The following is a 19,087-nucleotide window of genomic DNA, read 5'->3' on the forward strand; positions in this document are numbered from 1 at the left end:
ATTCACAAGATGTTTATCTTTCATTTGCTGTACACCATGTATTTTTCATAAATGTTTTATGATGAGTATTTATGTATTTCACGTTGCTCTCTGTAATTATTCTGGCTGCTTTGGTGCTATTTGTGATTGCAGCCACAATGTAAAACTATGATTTATACCTCAAATATGCACATTTTCAAACAAAACATAAATGTATTGTATAACATGTTATAAGACTGTCATCTGATGAAGTTGTTTCTTGGTTAGTGACTAATTTTATCTCTATTTTGTCGGTTTTGTGAAAGCTACCTATGCGGTGGAAACATGGTGAAAATATGCGGTTGTGTGTTTGGCTATTGTGGTTAGCTAATAGAAATACATATTGTGTTTTCTGTAAAACATTTAAAAAATCGGAAATGATGGCTGGATTCACAAGATGTTTATCTTTCATTTGCTGTATTGGACTTGTGATTTCATGAAAACTATATTATATGATATCCCTGTCCCGTTAGGCTAGGCTATGCTAGTCAGCTTTTTTGATGAGGAGGATCCCGGATCCGGGATGGGTATTAAGTAAAGGTTATTAACCAACGGTTCCCCAAAACAACAACATTGGTCAAGATGACGATCCAGCCAACACCACAAACAACTTCCTCACCTCTACGAGTGCTATGAGGTCATCAAACTGCCCCTGCAACTCAGCGCGGGCCTCCTGGCTGAAAGCTGCATCCCCGGTCTTCTTGAAGAGCTCTGCCGCCCTCTCCTCCAGACTGGATAGGGACCCCTGGTGTTCCTGGAGGTCAGCCAGCAGGGTCTGCAGTCTCTCCAGCTGGGAAGCCTTCTCTCTGAGGCCAGGCTGGGGGATGAGAGGGCCACATATGTCCCCCTCCACTGCCTCCAACCAGCACTGCAGCTGGGCCTCACTGTCCAGGTAACACCCCCACTGGGCCACCGTCCACTCCAGACGACTAGGAGAGATGAGACGTATGGAATAATACAGAGGTGAGATATATTGTAGATGTGTATTAAAATGTAGACAAATATAGAGACACATTTTATTAGATGGATATAAGAGATACATCACAAACACACACACACACACACACACACACACACACACACACACACACACACACACACACACACACACACACACACACACACACACACACACACACACACACACACACACACACACACACACACACACACACACACTTAAACTGCCACCCCTTGGCTCCCACTAAAAACCCTCCCTTCCTTAAACACACACACACACCCCATGTGAGATCCCTCTTGCTTGCCATCCTCCATTTAGTCCCTAATGAGATCAATCCATTCTAGCAGGAGGGGCAATAACCGCTCAATTAACACACACACACACACACACACACACACACACACACACACACACACACACACACACACACACACACACACACACACACACACACACACACACACACACACACACACACACACACACACACACACACACACACACACACACACACAAAGAGACAAATACTTCTCATTATGTTCTGAACCTAATTGTAATTAATGGCATTTAGATCATGATACATCATGATATGATGAATACAATCCAGAAGAGATCGCTAACACAGGTGGTCTTTAACCACATCTAAGGGTGTGGCATTTGGAAACTCAATATAACAAAGCCAAAGTCAAGTGGTGATTTAATAGGATAAATCTAATAGATGTTAATGTTATTGTGGCAATACTGGTCCCATTCCCAGCAGCCTCCAAGCCTGGCAAGCAAGAATAAACCAGCACTGACCATCAGCTGAAGTGAGGTAAAATCTAAAGATTACAAAACAATCTTTAGGTTATGTTATGGTTATTATCAGATTACTTTATGGTTGACATTGTGAATGGAATCAATCAATCAAATGTATTTATAAAGCCCTTTTTACATCAGCTGCTGTTACAAAGTGCTATACAGAAACCCAGCCTAAAACCACAAACTGCAAGCAATGCAGATGTAGAAGCACGGTGGCTAGGAAAGACTCCCTAGAAAGGCCAGAACCTAGGAAGAAACCTAGAGAGGAACCAGGCTCTGAGGGGTGGCCAGTCCTCTTCTAGCTGTGCCGGGTTGAGACGTGGAAGGGTCTCTACCTGTGGCAGCTCATGGCAGTCACCAGCAGCGTGGCCCACACGTCCTCCACTTCCTGCAGCTGAGAGCGGATCACTTCCTGTCCCGCCTCCGCACTGTTGCTCCTGATGGCCAATTCACCCTTCCCCACCGCCATGTTCAGTTTCACCTCGCCCTCACCCTTCAGAAGCAGGATGTCCTAAATGGATCAACAATAGGGTCAGAGGGGACTATCAGTATTATAGTACTGTGTTCAGGCAGGAAGACTTCCTGTACAGAAGTAAACAACACCGCTCTCTTGTGTCTGATCAAAGAACTGCAGCATTGTATAACTCCAGTCACAGGGTGTGTGGGTGTGTATGCAGAATGTGGAGAGTGTGTGAAAGGATGTGTAAATCAACAAATGTCTTAAGTGTGTGTCCGAGTGTGTGTGTGTGTCCGAGTAAGTGAGTGAGTGTATGTGTTTGTGTGTGTGTGTGTGTGTGTGTGTGTGTGTGTGTGTGTGTGTGTGTGTGTGTGTGTGTGTGTGTGTGTGTGTGTGTGTGTGTGTGTGTGTGTGTGTGTGTGTGTGTGTGTGGCACGGCTCCCTCCTTACATACCTGCACTTGCTCCAGCCTCTCTTCCAGCTCCTTTTTGTTGCCCATAGTGCTCCCCAGACTTCCCAGCCGCTCCTGGATGTCCTCCAGCCAAAGCCACACCCCATGCAGGGTCTCTCCGAATGCCTGGCTCTCCAGGCACCCTCTCAGGCGCTCCCTAGTCCCCTGCAGCAAGGTCTGGTGGTGGGTCTGGAGCTGGGCTGTGGCCTTCACCTCCCCTCCACAGCCTCGACCTGCCTCACGAAGAGACTGGGCCTCCTGGCTGAGACGATCCAGAGAACTCCTGGGGGGAGAGAGAGATGGTAAAGCAACATCTTAAAGTGAATTAATGACTGACTAGCATACAGTGTGTGTATATAGGGTATGTCAGTTACCGATAATGAAACATAACAACATTACAGCAACATGTACCATCACCATGCCTTATCAAGATGAATGACTCATCTCAGTGCTATTTAAGGTTCTTTAGTTTAGAACACAACACACACAAACCTCTTTGTCAGCAGCTTTCTGTGGATCTCCTCCACTCTTTCCAGCTCGTCAGTGCTGTCAGGGACTCCTGGCTGCTCCTCTCCCCCCAGAGGAGCTTCTCTCTTCAGGCTACGCTCCATCTGCTCCAGCCAGTCCCTTAGTCCCTCCACACGGCCCTCAAACCTGAGAAAGCGGAACAGTGCCAATATGACTACTACAACTAAAACAAGCCATGGTAGTTAGCTAGTTAGAACACTGATATCCTTTGGGAAATGATTTAGCATCATCACACAACTCAACAACGTCATTCTTCTACATTCTCAGAATAAACAGGGTTATTTGTGTTACACAAACTCACACTTACAATACTGGTAGGACAATCTATTCTAGCAGGAGGAGCACCTGCTAGATACACACAAACACACTCACTCTGTCAGTAGGGTGATTCCCTCCTCCAGGTCTTGTTGGGTCTGTCTGCACCCCTCCTTGTACCCCTCCCAGTCCCTCTGGCAGGAGGAGAGGCGCTCCTGCACCTGTCCCGACCCCACCTTAGGCAGGTGGAGCAGCAGCCTCTCTGCCTCGCCACACACCTGGCCAAGGTGCTGCTCGCCCTCCTCCACACGCTCCTGCGCCACCTGGGGGACAGGAGGGGAAGGGTGGTGAATAGTTTAGAGCGGTACTAAAGCAGTATAGCATAGACTAACAGAGTAGTAACAATAATGTTAACACTTAACAGTTAACTATGATTGACAGTACCTTTAGCCTCTCCACCTTGGTTCCCAGGGAGGTGACATCTCCTGATTGGTCAGAACATTCTTTTAGCTCCGCCTTCCGTTCAGAGAGCCAGGAGTTAAACTCTTGAACGACCTCTGCTCAGATGGAAAGAACGAATGAAAGAGAAATAGGATGAGAACAGAGAAGGAGAGAAGGAGTGAGAGGATGAGTAAGGGAGAAGATATGGTAGACAAGGTGAAGGGGAAGGAGAATCGTGGCGGATAGAGAGTAGAAGGAGAAAGGGAGAGATTGTGTCAGCGAACAAGGGAGGGCGAGGGAGGAGAGATGCTGTCAGGCAGATGGGATGTGTGGGTGTGTCTGCATGGTGCGGCGCATGGTTGCCTTGGCAACAATCCCAAATGACTCCCCTGAGAGCACCGGTGACGAGTGCAACATTACTCTCAGAGGCACAGGTGTGTGTGTGTGTGTGTGTGTGTGTGTGTGTGTGTGTGTGTGTGTGTGTGTGTGTGTGTGTGTGTGTGTGTGTGTGTGTGTGTGTGTGTGTGTGTGTGTGTGTGTGTGTGTGTGTGTGTGTGTGCGTGTGCGTGTGCGTGCCAGACAGTGTGTCAGTGCAGTTTGAGTGTGCCCAGGGGAAAGTCAAAGCTAATCAAAATGCAATCTAAGGCACCAGTAGCATTTAAAAGCAACATGTGATGCTATATGGTGCAGATAAAAGGTCTTTACAGGGATCAATCTGTCCTAACTTCTCTAGTATGTATGAGGCAGTATAACGCAGCCTTCATTCCATCCCCAGTGTCCTGAGCTATTTTATCATGTCAACTCCTCCTTGGTGTTTTCATGTGTCCTACTTTATGCAATCTATTCGTAAATTGTCTCCTGGCTGCTCTGCTATTGTCCATCCACAGGGTCTGTACACAGTAATACAAGCAAGGGTTACAATGAAGAGGGGCCATTTGGATGGGAGAGAGCAAACAGTGAGAATTGAGTTCATATCTATTTGAAATTTACAAAGGGAAATCAAACTTTAGAACCTAAACATATCAGCATAAAACCCAGATTTAACCCTCTGCTCACTGTTGAAACGTAGCTGCAGTGCGTCCTGCAGAGTCCCGCGGGTCCTGGAGCTGAGCTGGGCTGCAGCCTCGGTCCTCTTGGCCAGCAGGGTGAGGTCAGAGGACATATGGGTCAGCTCTTGGGAGGGGTGGGACCTAAAGAGTGAACCAAGTGTCTCCCTGGCCATGTCTATATCACCCCTCTGCTGCTGGAGAGCACTTTGGAGATCCTGGGGAGGGGGAAGGGGAGAGAGGGTAATGACTGTCACTCAGGGGTGGCTAGAAATACAATTCAATAGAATCGATTTTTACTAGCTTAGGATAGTAAATAACATACCTACAATGGTATTTGAATGGATTTCTGTGACCATTGAAAATGATAAACAGCCAAATTCACCATTTGTCAAAGTTCTATACACTCTCTATAAAACTGAGAGCCTGGGCAGGAAACTCCTTCCATCAACGTGTGGTATTCTGCTTGGTTGAAATGGAAAGGGTAATATTATACCTTGACTCGAATCATATCCTCTGGTCCGGAGGGTTCCGTCAGGTCAGACAGGGAGCTCTCCACGGTCTCCAGCCGCTCGGCCATCTGGGACATGAGGTCCTCCAGGCGCTGCTTCTGGAAGCTGAAGTAGGTCAGAGAATGTCTGGCCTGGTCAAACACCTCCTGGGCATGACTGATCTTCTTCCTCAGGTCACACTCCATCACCTGAGAGAGACAGAGAGACATATGGTTGACATTCTCCACATGTTGCTTGGTTAAGTCTCTTTTTGCTGAGGATAACTTGTTGAATAACATGATCTCTGAACCTAAAACTCACCTGCAGCTGGATGGGTGTCTCCTGGAGCTTGGCCAGGTCCTTGAGCTTGGTCACCCTCTCCTGCAGGGCATCCAGCCTCTGTTCTCTCCTCTCCACCTCCGCCTGTTACAACATAGTAAGAGACTCTTTCAGCTGGCATCCTTTGATTTTATTTTTACATTAGGTCTCGCAACAGTGAACAATGTGATGATCTTCATCCATACTAGACTAGACTACACAGCTTGGTCTAACCTGGAAAGTGGCAAGGTGTGTCTCTGTTCCCTGCTTGTCACTAAGATTGGCCACACCCTCAGTGAGGTCAGCGATGGAGGCTGCCGCCCATTGGTCGATATCCCGTTCCATGGTCTTAAGGTCATCCCATAGGGACACACAATGGCCTAGTCTCTCAGCGTTGGTCTGGATCCTCTCTGATACCTACAGGACAGGACAGGCCAATCAATTTACCATTTATATACCTGCTAGGGTGTAAGGTAGCCTAGTGGTTAGAGCATTGGGCCAGTAACAGAGCTGACAAGGTAAAAATCTGTCGTTCTGCCCCTGAACAAGGCAGTTAACCCACTGTTCCCCAGTTGGCCGTCATTGTAAATAAGAATTAGTTCTTAACTGACTTTCCTAGTTAAATAAAGGTTAAATAAAAAAACATCAGCTTTCAGGATCTGTCTCTCTCTCTCTGGACAGTTATTGGCCTGTAATTAAGAGAAGGAGATAGAGAGAAAGAGTCAATCTTTGTTTTCAAGAGGTAGCGAGGTAGTGAGATAAAGATAGGGGGGAGAGTAAGTGAGAGAGAGAAAGGCAGACAACATGTCTAGACTTGTTGATATTGCATGCTCATTTGTGACAGCTGAGCAGTCCGCTGAATCCCACAGGGGGGAGAGAGAGACAGAGAGACAGAGGGAGAGGAAATGAGAGAGACAAACATACAAATATGTACAGAGAAAGAGCGAAAGATTTTGATTTAACAATCTGTTGCCTCCAAAGTGAATTACAAAACCATCTACACCCAGAAGAAATTAAACCCTCAGCTCTCTTCCCCATCCTAGCTCCCTCACCTGCAGCCACTGGTCCCTGAGTGTGTCCATGCCTCTCTGGATGCTGTTGGAGCCACAGTGTGGCACGTTCGCCAGCTCTCTCTGCAGGTACTCTCCTGAACTGATGAACAGGTCCATGTCCTCCTGTCTTCCTCTCAGCTCAGCTATCACTGCCTCGTGCTGTTGAGACAAGAGAGAAAAAGGTGTAATGACAACACTTCACCACTAGGTGGAAATCACAGCATAGATATTATCCCAAGAGCATCGTAGGCCTACCGTACTATACGAACCATATGACTACACTTTATCAGACTGTATAAGGCATTGCTATAACTGTATTACAAGCATGTGAAATATTGATATACCTGCTATTGTATCAGTATCATTCATTACAGTACAGTAGATAGGACTCTACTGTTGGAAAATGGTTGGACCACGGTTAATCACAGTGTGACTGACCCGTGAGAGTATTCTCTTGGCCTCCTCTGGGTTGTGGTTGTGGTCAGGCTGGTTGTGAGTGACGGTCAAGGCATTCTCTACAGTGGAACTGAGGGTGGACCTGAGGGAATGGAAGTGACATAGCAGCTCCACCAGGAGGCCACACTGCTCCTGACTGGAGGGGGAGAGACAACAATGACAACTTGATGTAACTAAGACTAAACTGGTAACAATCCTCTCTGGACAAAATGGAAAATATGTAGAAAACATTTTGTTAATTGACACAGATGTTGAAACAATGCACCGAGACCCCAGCTACTGCTCCATGTCATCATAGTGAGCTTACTGACACAATAACAAATGCTGGATCTACTACACCACCCAACCAACCCTTCTCTCCCCCACTCCCTCCCTCACCCATCCTCACCCATCAGTGATGATCTTCCTGACGTTCTCCCAGGCTGTTTCCACCAGGCCCACCTCCCTGAGTGCCTCCCCAGCCAGCTCACTGTCTCTCTGGGCCAGCTGGCTTCCCCTCTCCCTCAGCCACTGCTGGGAATGCTGCAGAGACTGAAGCTCATCCTCCAACTGGACAAAGAATCGCAGACTGGGGAGAAGAGACGGGGGACAGAGGGGATTTAACTCAATATATTCATCATAGAGTATATAAACCATAAAATGAGATGTAAACAAATGTATTTTGGTTGTATTCTTCCCCTGGCAGTGTTCTATATTATGAGAGATATTAGTTGTACCTGTTCTGAAATGCTTGTACGCTGCTCTCTCTGGCCCCCTCCTGGCTGGCCCTCTCCTCCAGCTCCCTCAGACTCCTCATCACCTCCTCCCTCCTCTCCCTGAAGGAGGTCCACAGTGCCCCCAGGGCCTCCGCCTGGCTCTGCCTCCACCCCAGGCCTCGCTGCACCCCCTCCAGGGCCACCATGAGGGCCACAGCCTGGCCCCTGCACGACGTCCTCCCCTGGCCGGGACCTTGACCCAGACCACCCTCCCTGGAGCCTTTCCACTCCGCCCCACTCAGGTGGAGGTGGGCCTTGCTGAGCCTCCCATCCAACCCCACTGCCTGGGCCTCCAGACGGGCCACATCCCCGGCCACCTCTCCCAGCCCGTGGTGCAGCTCCTCAGCCTTCGAACGGTCCCAGCTCCCCCTGCCCTCCACAGCCTCCCGGAGGCCCCTGACCGCTCCGGATGCAGCTCCATGGCTCTGGAGGAAGACTCCCAGCTCAGCCAGGCTCTCCCCACGGAGAAGGAGCAGGTGTTGGGCTTCGCTGAGGGGCTGCAGGCAGTCCTCCCTCTGGCCCTGGAGCTGCTGCTGGGCCTCTGTGAAGGAGAAGGAGAGGAGGGAGGACTCTCTCTGCTGCAGAGTCTCTCTCAGGGCTGTCTGCTCCTGGAGGGACTCCTCGTGCTCCTGAGAAAGGCAGTGAAGAGTTTAGCCTAAAAGTTTCAACATCAACATTCATGTAAAAATTCATAATCTATTCTACAGGATCAATCCTTGTCATCTCAAAGGGATACTTGGTGTGTTTATAGCACAATTAAGACACAATTCAGGCAAAAAACGTAGTCTGACTCACCTTGACCTGGGTGACAGCAGCCTGCAGGTCAGCTATGTTGACCTGGGAAGTCGTTCTGAGTACAGACAGGAAGTTCTCGCTCCATTGGGTGAGGGTCAGCAGGGCCTCGTCAAAGAGCTCCACCTGAGACAGGTGTGTCTGCAGCTGCTGCAGCCTGCAGAGGGGAGAGGTATAAGGGTGTGTGTGCCAAGGGGTAAACTCCTGTATTATGGCCTTGCTGGAAATCCTACTTTGGTCATCTGTATATTTACTGTAGGTGTATTATGTCAGGTGGAACACAACACACGTCCTTACCTTTGTGTTATACTGTTTTTCATTGAGGTGCATCTCTCCTCCAGCTGTGTAATTTCATCAGTGAGTTCTCTGACCCGCCCCTTTGGTGCTGTAGGGTAGAGACACGCCCCCAAACTCACCACACCCTGCAGAAAAGCTTCATGGGACTGCAAATCACTCTGCATTTCCTGTAATATCATAAAATAGTATTAAATATGTATAATAAATTATGATGTAGTTATTGAAATATGATTGTGGATTGATGTTAACACTTTTTACCTGTACAGTTTGCAGCTCATTCATCAGCTTTGCTTTGTCTGTAGAGAGGAGTTGAGTGTCTGGACAGCAGACAGACTCACATCTGTCTAACCAGGACCTGAGACTGGAACTCTCCTTCTCATACCTGAGACAAACAGGACAGAGGACACTTTTAAATAGCGAACAGGAAATAAGGTCTAGTACAATTGGTAGTGAGAATATTTACCCGATACACACCTTCTAGTTCATAATATATTATTACTGACACACACACACACACACACACACACACACACACACACACACACACACACACACACACACACACACACACACACACACACACACACACACACACACACACACACACACACACACACACACACACACACACACACACACACACACACACACACACACAAGTTGCATGTATTCATGGATGCTAAGGGAATGCAGGCTTCCCCAAATATTTGACTAATATCGCTGTGTTTTCATAATTTTTCTTAAATTCGCAAGTGGCTGAATCTCACTGGAGAAATCATCCGAGTGGGGAAACAGTGCCCCTCTGTCTCATTAAGGGCAGCCAATGTATCTGATGATGTCTGGACCAAAGATGTATGACATGTTGCCGCCATAGTATTTGATTGATTGATGCCAGCAAGCATTTGGCCTCCCTTGATAAAAAAAATTATAAAATAATTAGCCAATCAGCGTTGAGCTGAGCTCAATTGTGGGTTGTCCTGTCGCAGCAAAATGCCCCCCAAGAGAGGCCAGTTTGGATTTTGCGTCAGACCAATCAAATCATATCCAAAGCAAAATGTCATTGTCAGAAAAACTTGTCTGTTTCTGGTCGGCTTGTGTTGATGTCCTGCAGTAGCTAGCTTGCTAAATAGGCCCTTTCCTAAGCCATGGATGGAGATGGGGATTTGGACTTAATTCTCTGTATAGGCCAATGATTATGACCACGGTTCTGATCTAACCATACATTTGTATATTGTGCCACTGGCCTGAGACGATTGAAGTTCAATACGTAGCTAGCTAACTTAGCTGGTTCATTGTTGCCCATGCGAGGAAGTCAGGCTAGCAAGCATTTTAGCTAGGTAGCCTATGACAACAAAAACTAAAAGTGTACTGTATGACAGAGCCATAGACCGTTTTGACAACATGAAAGAGAGGAGGATGGCATTGGCTTTCAACTAGTCTACAAGTAGATTCAAAAAATGTTTTTACTTGTGCACACACACACACACACACACACACACACACACAAATCAGTACCATGGACAGCCACATGATATTTAGCAACGTTGATTGGACTAAATTGTTTTGGTATCTGTAGTTTATTTTCAGTGTATTAAACTAAGCATATATAGCCTTGTTGATTTGATGATGTTTAAATGTTTAAGTGTAAATGGTGCTGGAACAGCGAAGGCAGGGCTCCTGTTGTCTTTGTGCTGACTTGCGGTAACTCTGGGGTTCTAAATCAGTAGTTGTTTAGTAAACTGTGGAAAACATTAACTTGACCATGCTACAGATGATTTAACTGTTGGTGTCACATTCGTCGTCCTCCTCATCTGAGGAGGAGTAGTAAGAAGGATCGGAGGACCAATGCGCAGTGTGATATGAATACATCGTTACATTTATAAACGAAGAACAAAACAATAAACGGACAAACGAACGAAAACGCAACAGTCCCGTATGGTGACATACAAAAAGACACAGAAACAGGAACAATCACCCACAACCCACAATACAAAACAGGCTACCTAAATATGGTTCCCAATCAGAGACAACGACTAACACCTGCCTCTGATTGAGAACCATATCAGGCCAAAAACATAGAAATAGACAAACTAGACATACAACATAGAATGCCCACTTAGATCACACCCTGACCAAACAAAACATAGAAACATACAAAGCAAACTATGGTCAGGGCGTGACAGTTGGTATGAAATATTTGCTTTGTGGACTTCACGGGACAGATGTTGCTTTCCGGTTTTGTGATGAAACAGACATATGTGTAGTTGAATTTATTCCGCCACTGTGTGACTGTTGTCTTTTTGTTGTCTCTGCCTTATTGTATATCACGGTGGCGTATGAACGAATGTGTTATAGGGAAAACAATGCAATTATTACAACATAGGTTGTAATATGGCTTTTTACTGGCTTGACTTCCCTAGTGATTTTACACACACACACACACACACACACACACACACACACACACACACACACACACACACACACACACACACACACACACACACACACACACACACACACACACACTTCCATTATGAGTGGGCAGGCCATGTCTGTGTGTTACTGCTGTCTGTCAATGACAGGGACATAAAGGGACAGTCCTATCTCTCTACAGCACCCAGTACTGCACTACTAATCCCCAATACAAAAACCTCCAGGATACCAGATGAGGTCTCCTGTGTACACACACACACACACACACACACACACACACACACACACACACACACACACACACACACACACACACACACACACACACACACACACACACACACACACACACACACACACACACACACAGACATGCATACACACACGCACGCATGCACAGACACACGCACGCACAGACATACACACATACACACACGCACAGACACAGATACAGACATGCATACACACACAGGTGTACGCATGCACAAACACACACAAACACATTGTCTCCTTACTTTTGCCATAGTGCCAGCAGTGTCTCCAGTGTAGCCTGTTTCTCTGCAGCCTGCTCTATGTATTCTCCCTGGTCCTTCTGGAGGTTAGCCACCTCTCCCTCCAGCAGATCCCCTTTACCCAGCCTCTTTTTACCCAAGCACAGAGCCACCAGCCTGGGCTTCAGCTGCTCCAAGGCCTGGACTACGTCCTGGAAGAATTGCCAACATACAAATGTAATGTACGCACAAACAAATGTGACTACCATATCTTATCCTATCAGTCATAACATGATACACATATGTCATATGCAATCATTCTTGTTGATGTAACAGTGTAGACACATTATATTGTAGTACAGCATGCTGAGAAAGAAGGACATTCTGTACTATATGGTCCTGGAGAACTCTGTAGGTCTCTGAGGAGGATGTACAGCAGGTGACGGTGATGTCCAGCTTCTCTTTGAGGCCAACCATCGTTGTCTTCATCTGATGAAGACATCATTTAAAATCACCACTTACTACACTGTACTAACACATATATAATTTACAGTAAACCAGATATAATGTCCAAATCTTAACTTGAGATAAGTGTACGAAATGTGGACTTTTGCATACATCATGCATTAAAGTCAGTGGGAGATTGCGTGGAAATTCTAGTCACCATTTGTCTCACCTGTTCCAGGTTGTCGTTAAACCTCTGCCTGCAGGTGGCGCTCTGGTTGAGCTGTCCCCCCAGCTGCTCTACGCTCTCCTTCAGCTCCTCCCAGTACCGCTCCATCTGAGCCAGCCGCGCCCGGATACGCCCAGCCTCCCCAGGGGTCACAAACCCTGACAGAGCCTCTGACTCCGCCTCCAGGTGGGACAAAATGGCTGCCCGCTCTTCTAGTCTTGCTCCAACAGACTGAGAAAGAAAGTGAGAAGCAAGAGATAGAGAAAGAGAGAAAGAGAGGAGACAGAGAGAGAGAGAGAGAGAGAGAGAAAGAGAGGAGACAGACAGAGAAAGAAAGAGAAAGAGGGAAGACACAGAGAGAGAGAGAGAGAGAGAGAGAGAGAGAGAGAGAGAGAGAGAGAGAGAGAGAGAGAGAGAGAGAGAGAGAGAGAGAGAGAGAGAGAGAGAGAGGAGACAGACAGAGAAAGAAAGAGAAAGAGAAAGAGGCAAGACACAGAGAGAGAGAGAGAGAGAAAGGGGGAGACAGATAGAGAGTGAGAGAAAGCAAGTCAAAGTAGATCCCAATAGAGCTATTAGATCAGCCTCTACAGTCTCTGTTCACATACTATCTGAAAGCCTGTGTGTAGAAACTGGGACCCACAGTTTGCCGCTGCAGGGCATTCATTAAACAGTCATCCAAGTGATGCTCTGATCGTGATCAAAGCACAGACTACTTCTTCTCTCTATGTAATGGAGTGTGAATGGAAGGGAGGAATAGTATAAAGGATAGTATGACACTGTGATAATAAACTGCCTTTCTCCCACACACACAAGCACACACACACACACACACACACACACACACACACACACACACACACACACACACACACACACACACACACACACACACACACACACACACACACACACACACACACACACACACACACACACACACACACACACACACACACACACACATCATACCTCCACTGTGCTGATGTGTTTATCAAGGGGGTCTGAGGAGGAGTTGGAGTCCACAGTGTCTAGCTCTCGCTCCCTCTCTGAGATCCAGGAGGAGAAGGCCTCTGACTCCCTGATGAAACGCTCCCACCAAACACACACCATCTCCAGCAGGTCAACACTGCAAAACAAGGACAGGAGGAGAGTCATAGTCTGGAACAGACACGTGCTCACACACATACACAAACACTCACGCATGCATACACACAAACACAGACACACATACACACACAACCATTCCACTACAGTATTGCTACAACTGAATAGGATGAAGCAGAAAAAGTACTGTGCATGTGAATATATCTAGAAAGTAAGTCAAAAGGAGGGAGACATCCTTACTTCTTCTTGAGGCTGGCCTCCAGTTGTGTGACTTGTTGTGTGGCCTGCTGGGCTTGCTGCTGTAGGAGGGTCTGGTTCTCAGGACTCAACTGGATCTCTGCTGCTTTCCTCGACAGGGAGTCTGTCTGTACCACAAACTCCCCACTCTTCTTATGGAGCCCCTGCAAACAAATTGATACAGTGCCTTCAGAAAGTATTCACAACCATTTACTTTTTCTACATTTTGTTGTGTTACAAAGTGGAATTAAAATGGATTTAATTGTAATTTTTTGGTCAACGATATATACAAAATACTTTGTAATGTCAAAATAGAAGGAAAATGACAGCATTTGTTAAAAATGTATTAAAAATAAAACACAAATATAACTTCATTAGATAAGTATTCAACCCCCTGAGTCAATACATATTAGAATCACCTTTGGCAGCGATTACAGCTGTGAGTCTTTCTGGGTAAATCTTTAAGAGCTTTTCACACCTGGATTGTGCAACATTTGCACATTATTCTTTACAAATGTCTTCAAGCTCTGTCAAATTGGTTGTTGATCATTGCTAGACAACCATTTTCAGGTCTTGCCATAGATTTCCAAGCAGATTTAAGTTAAAACTGTAACTCGGCCACTCAGAAACATTCACTGCCTTCTTGGTAAGAAACTCCAGTGTAGATTTGACCTTGTGTTTTAGGTTATTGTCCTGTTGAAAGGTGAATTAATCTCCCAGTGTCTGGTGGAAAGCAGCCTGAACCAGGTTTTCCTCAAGGATTTTGCCTGTGCTTATCTCAATACGGTTTATTTTTTATCCTGAAGAAGTCCCCAGTCCTTAACAATTTCAAGCGTATCCATTACATGATGCAGCTGCCACTATGCTTGGAAATATGGAGAGTGGTACTCAGTAATGTTTTGTATTGGATTTGCCTCAAACATAACACTTTGTATTCAGGACAAAAAGTACATTTCTCTGCCACATTATTTTGCAGTATTACTTTAGTGCCGTGTTGCAAACAGGATGCATGTTTTGGAATATTTTTATTCTGTACAGGCTTCCGTCTTTCACCCTGTCTATTAGGTTAGTATTGTGGAGTAACTACAATGTTGTTGATCCATCCTCAGTTTTCTCCGATCACAGCCATTCAACTCTGTTACTGTTTTAAAGTCACCATTGGCATCATGGTGAAATCCCTGAGCGGTTTCCTTCTTCTCCGGCAATGTTAGGAAGGACGCCTGTATCTTTGTAGTGACTTGGTGTATTGATACACCATCCAAAGTGTAATTCATAACTTCACCATGCTCAAAGGAATATTCAATGTCTGCTTCTTTTTTTACCCATCTACCAAGACGTGCCCTTCTCTGCGAGGCATTAAAAACCTCCCTGGTCTTTGTGGTTGAATCTGTGTTTTAAATTCACTGCTCGACTGAAGGACCTTACAGATAATTGTATATGTGGGGTACAGAGATGAGGTAGTCATTCAAGGTAGTTCATGTTAACACTATTATTACACACAGAGTGAGTCCATACAACTTATTATGTGACTTGTAAGCTAATTTTTACTCCTAAACTTGTTTAGGCTTGTCATAACAAAGGGGTTGAATATTTATTGACTGACTTTATTACATTTTTTATGAATTTGTAAAAATGTCCAAAAAAATAATTCGACTTTCCAGGGTATTGTGTGTAGGCCAGTGTCAACAAATCTCAATTAATATTTTTTTTTCATTCAGTCTGTAACACAACAAAATGTGAACAAAGTCAAGGAGTGTGAATACTTTCTGAAGGCACTGTATGTATCATGCATACAGCTGTAAACCGACTAATAAACACTGTGCTTGTGGTCATTGTTAATTTTTATGATCCTCATTCATTTGAATTTGTATATATGCACAGACGCATACACTGGATGTATCTCTAACAGACTTACCTTGGTACACCCCAGCTCAGTCCTGAGGCTGTCCAGGCTACTGAAGATGAGTTCCCTCTGTAAGACAAGGCTGGTACTGCTGACAAACTGCCACACTGCCTCTCTCTCTGCGTCAAACTCCTGCCACGCACCCAGAGTCGCCTGAGGATCCCACACAGATATCATTGAATACAAACACAACATACAGTAAGTGGACACACACAAACACACAAGGTTGGGTAGGTTACTTTCTGAATGTAATCTGTTACAGTTACTAGTTACCTGTCCAAAATTGTAGGAGTCATAATATATTTTTTTGCAAACATTCTTTCTGAATTTAAAAGTTATCCAAGAAGTAATCATCTAGTTTTTCAAGAGTATCTGTAAATGGAATAGAATATTTTTGCTGGTAAAGTAACTGATCACAGTTAGTTTTTTTGGTAATCAGTTGACAATCAGTTACTCCCCAACTCTGCACACACATATATACACACACGTGCACACACACGCACGCACGCACGCACGCACGCGCACACGCACACACACACACACACACACACACACACACACACACACACACACACACACACACACACACACACACACACACACACACACACACACACACACCCACACACACAAACGGGATAGACACACATTCCCACAGACACACAGATTTAAACTGATCAATGACAAGGCTGAGAGGGACATGTTTACTTGAAACCAGAGGGTAAAAAGAAAACGTGTAAGTCAAAAACACAGCACACAGATCAATGGCAAGTTAACATAGGACAAAGACCAATCATTGATCAGGGAAGGTGCATGTGCTGAAAGATCAATGGGAAGACATGCACATGCATTTCAACACAGCCACGTGTGTGAGTACAGTGTAGTTTATCCAGAGACGTTGTACCTGCAGATTGTGCTCCTGGGCCCCTACTTTGCGGTCCACCTCTCTGAAAGCACCCTCTAGTTCCCGTAGTGAGCTACTAAGCCCCTCCGCCTTCTGCAGCTGGCGACAGTGAGCAACTAGTAGCTCTGCCTTCTTCCTGTCGGTCTGCAGACGCTTCAGGTGCTGCTGTTGACGCACAGAGAGACAGAGACAGGGAGACAGACATAGAGAGACAGAAACAGGAAGTCAGAGAGAAAATCAACGTGTTAAAGAGGATCCGTTTGAACAAGGAGAAGCACAGAATCGCTAATCTTCTAAGTAGTGTTTTGGGATGCAAGGTGATTTGTATATCAGTGATTCAATGTAGTCGATCTCAAACACACACAATGGCTTTATGAGACATTATAGTTACACAGTAGGAATATGTTTTTTTTTTTAAATACCACCCCTCCCACAGCCAGCCCCTCCCTCAGCCCACCCTCCCTCAGCCCACCCCTCCCTCAGCCCACCCCTCCCTCAGCCCACCTCTCCCTCAGCCCACCTCTCCCTCAGCCCCTACCTGGTGTATGAGGAGCAGCTGCCTGGCCTCCTCTGGGTTCTCTGCCTCCAGGATCCTGCTGGTCTGCTCCTGAGCCTCCCTCCGAGCCCTGAGAACCTCCTCCAGAGCACAACGCACATCCTCCCTCAGCTCCTCACTGTGGACCCTCACAGACCCCTCCTGACCCCACTGAGACGAAGAGAGTGGAGAAAGGAGGAGAGAGAGATAGTAAGGCAGGTCCTTAAAACATACTGTATACTGGTATAATACACAGACTAGACCAGCATAATATCATTATAATAGAGCAGGGATCACCAGTTCACTTTATAGATAGGCAAGGATTCAATTCTGACCTTCATGATAAGAGGACAATTGTATCGCCATAGCTAAAAAAATAAGATGGTTTACCTCCACGAGAGAGGAAAGGAGGGCGGTGAGGTCAGAGGAGAGTTTGGCCAGGGCAGCCCTCTGTCTAATAGCCTCCACCTCAGGACTGACCTCTGTCAGTACAGCCAGACGACTATTCAGCCAGGACAGACTCTCCTCCTGCCCCTCTGCTGCCCTCTGGAGCTCCTATAGGAGGGGGGGTTGGAGGATGACAGAATTTGGGGTAGAAAGGGAGAGGAGATTGAGGAGTAGAGAGGGAGAGGTATGGGATGAAGGGTGAAGGGTAGGAGGAGAGAGGAATGGGTAGACACAGAGATATGAAAAGGGGATAGAGTGGGAGAGATTGAGAGGTATGGGAAGAGGTAGGTAAAGATGAAGAGGTTCTGTATCAATGGGGAAATGGAATTCATTGCATTCTTAACTATAACCTCTGTGGTAATTCTGGGATATAGCACATCTTGCTCACCTGGACAGTAGTATCCACCTGTTCCTGGTGGGAGTAATCTCTGGCTCTCTCCCTCAGGAGCTTCACCTGGCTTCTCTGAGACAACAGCCAATCAGAGAGCTCTGAGAACCTGGATCAAGGGGGATTTTTTCCCCCGACATTATCATATTATTTCTTTACAAGTACGGTACTTCACATCAGCATAATTAAAAAATATATATATATGAGATTGGAGAAACCCTCGTTACTTTGGACAGATTTCTCAGAGAAACGTCTATCTCTGCCCCCTCTCACCTGTCATTCCACTCCCTCCACTGGGAGTGCTGCTGCAGCTTCAGGTGGGTGGCCTCTATCTGACCTTTGACGTCTGCCAGGGCCCTCCTGGTGGAGTCCAGGGTTTGTCTAGCCGGGTCGTTGTCAAGGAGTGTCTGACAGAGTTCCTCCATGTTGCCTATGCTCTTCTCACACACACTGAGAGGGGCTTTCTCCCTGAAGAAGGCCTAAGGATAGACACATAATGGTGTGGTTAGTTAGGGTGAACTCATTCCTGCCCCTCTCTCCCACCTTCCTTCAATACCTCACCCTCACTCTCTCTCCCTCCTTCTCTCACCCTGTGTTCTCTGATGACTGTCTCGCTGCCTGTGGTGGTCAGTGCTTGGTTCTCTCTGGCCAGCTCCGCCCTGCACTCCTGTAGGACGGCCCCTGCCCGGCCTCGCTCTGCCTCCACCTTCAGACGCTGCAGGTGAAACGGGGCCTCCATCTGGATGTCCTGCAGAAGCACAGGGACACAGAGAGACTTAATGAACATTGTTTTTCAGAGCATACAGAGAGACAGAGAGACAAGGACTATTATTACACAAGGATGAAGGAA

The 19,087-nt window shown here is 46.4% G+C and overlaps 1 protein-coding gene across 1 annotated transcript in view; it reads right to left on the bottom strand.

Annotated features, from left to right (window-relative positions):
* syne1a (spectrin repeat containing, nuclear envelope 1a) overlaps window positions 1-19,087 on the bottom strand; it is a 223,310-nt gene that overhangs the window by 142,568 nt on the left and 61,655 nt on the right. Inside the window, exons 24-52 of the mRNA XM_071413100.1 lie at window positions 18,827-18,985; window positions 18,511-18,716; window positions 18,238-18,346; window positions 17,793-17,957; window positions 17,406-17,573; window positions 16,868-17,032; window positions 15,976-16,116; window positions 14,064-14,224; window positions 13,689-13,845; window positions 12,723-12,950; window positions 12,437-12,535; window positions 12,071-12,258; window positions 9,378-9,501; window positions 9,120-9,286; window positions 8,826-8,979; window positions 7,992-8,659; window positions 7,664-7,843; window positions 7,258-7,411; window positions 6,820-6,978; window positions 6,002-6,184; window positions 5,771-5,872; window positions 5,455-5,658; window positions 4,969-5,176; window positions 3,916-4,028; window positions 3,589-3,794; window positions 3,181-3,342; window positions 2,692-2,971; window positions 2,116-2,291; window positions 638-947 (exon numbers count right to left, since the gene is read on the bottom strand). Of these exons, the coding sequence (XP_071269201.1) occupies window positions 638-947; window positions 2,116-2,291; window positions 2,692-2,971; window positions 3,181-3,342; window positions 3,589-3,794; window positions 3,916-4,028; window positions 4,969-5,176; window positions 5,455-5,658; window positions 5,771-5,872; window positions 6,002-6,184; window positions 6,820-6,978; window positions 7,258-7,411; window positions 7,664-7,843; window positions 7,992-8,659; window positions 8,826-8,979; window positions 9,120-9,286; window positions 9,378-9,501; window positions 12,071-12,258; window positions 12,437-12,535; window positions 12,723-12,950; window positions 13,689-13,845; window positions 14,064-14,224; window positions 15,976-16,116; window positions 16,868-17,032; window positions 17,406-17,573; window positions 17,793-17,957; window positions 18,238-18,346; window positions 18,511-18,716; window positions 18,827-18,985 (5,496 nt within the window). The remainder of the gene's footprint in view (window positions 1-637; window positions 948-2,115; window positions 2,292-2,691; window positions 2,972-3,180; window positions 3,343-3,588; window positions 3,795-3,915; window positions 4,029-4,968; window positions 5,177-5,454; window positions 5,659-5,770; window positions 5,873-6,001; window positions 6,185-6,819; window positions 6,979-7,257; window positions 7,412-7,663; window positions 7,844-7,991; window positions 8,660-8,825; window positions 8,980-9,119; window positions 9,287-9,377; window positions 9,502-12,070; window positions 12,259-12,436; window positions 12,536-12,722; window positions 12,951-13,688; window positions 13,846-14,063; window positions 14,225-15,975; window positions 16,117-16,867; window positions 17,033-17,405; window positions 17,574-17,792; window positions 17,958-18,237; window positions 18,347-18,510; window positions 18,717-18,826; window positions 18,986-19,087) is intronic.

The sequence above is a fragment of the Salvelinus alpinus genome, chromosome 8, assembly GCF_045679555.1.
Source record: "Salvelinus alpinus chromosome 8, SLU_Salpinus.1, whole genome shotgun sequence".
In the NCBI taxonomy this organism is placed as follows: domain Eukaryota; kingdom Metazoa; phylum Chordata; class Actinopteri; order Salmoniformes; family Salmonidae; genus Salvelinus; species Salvelinus alpinus.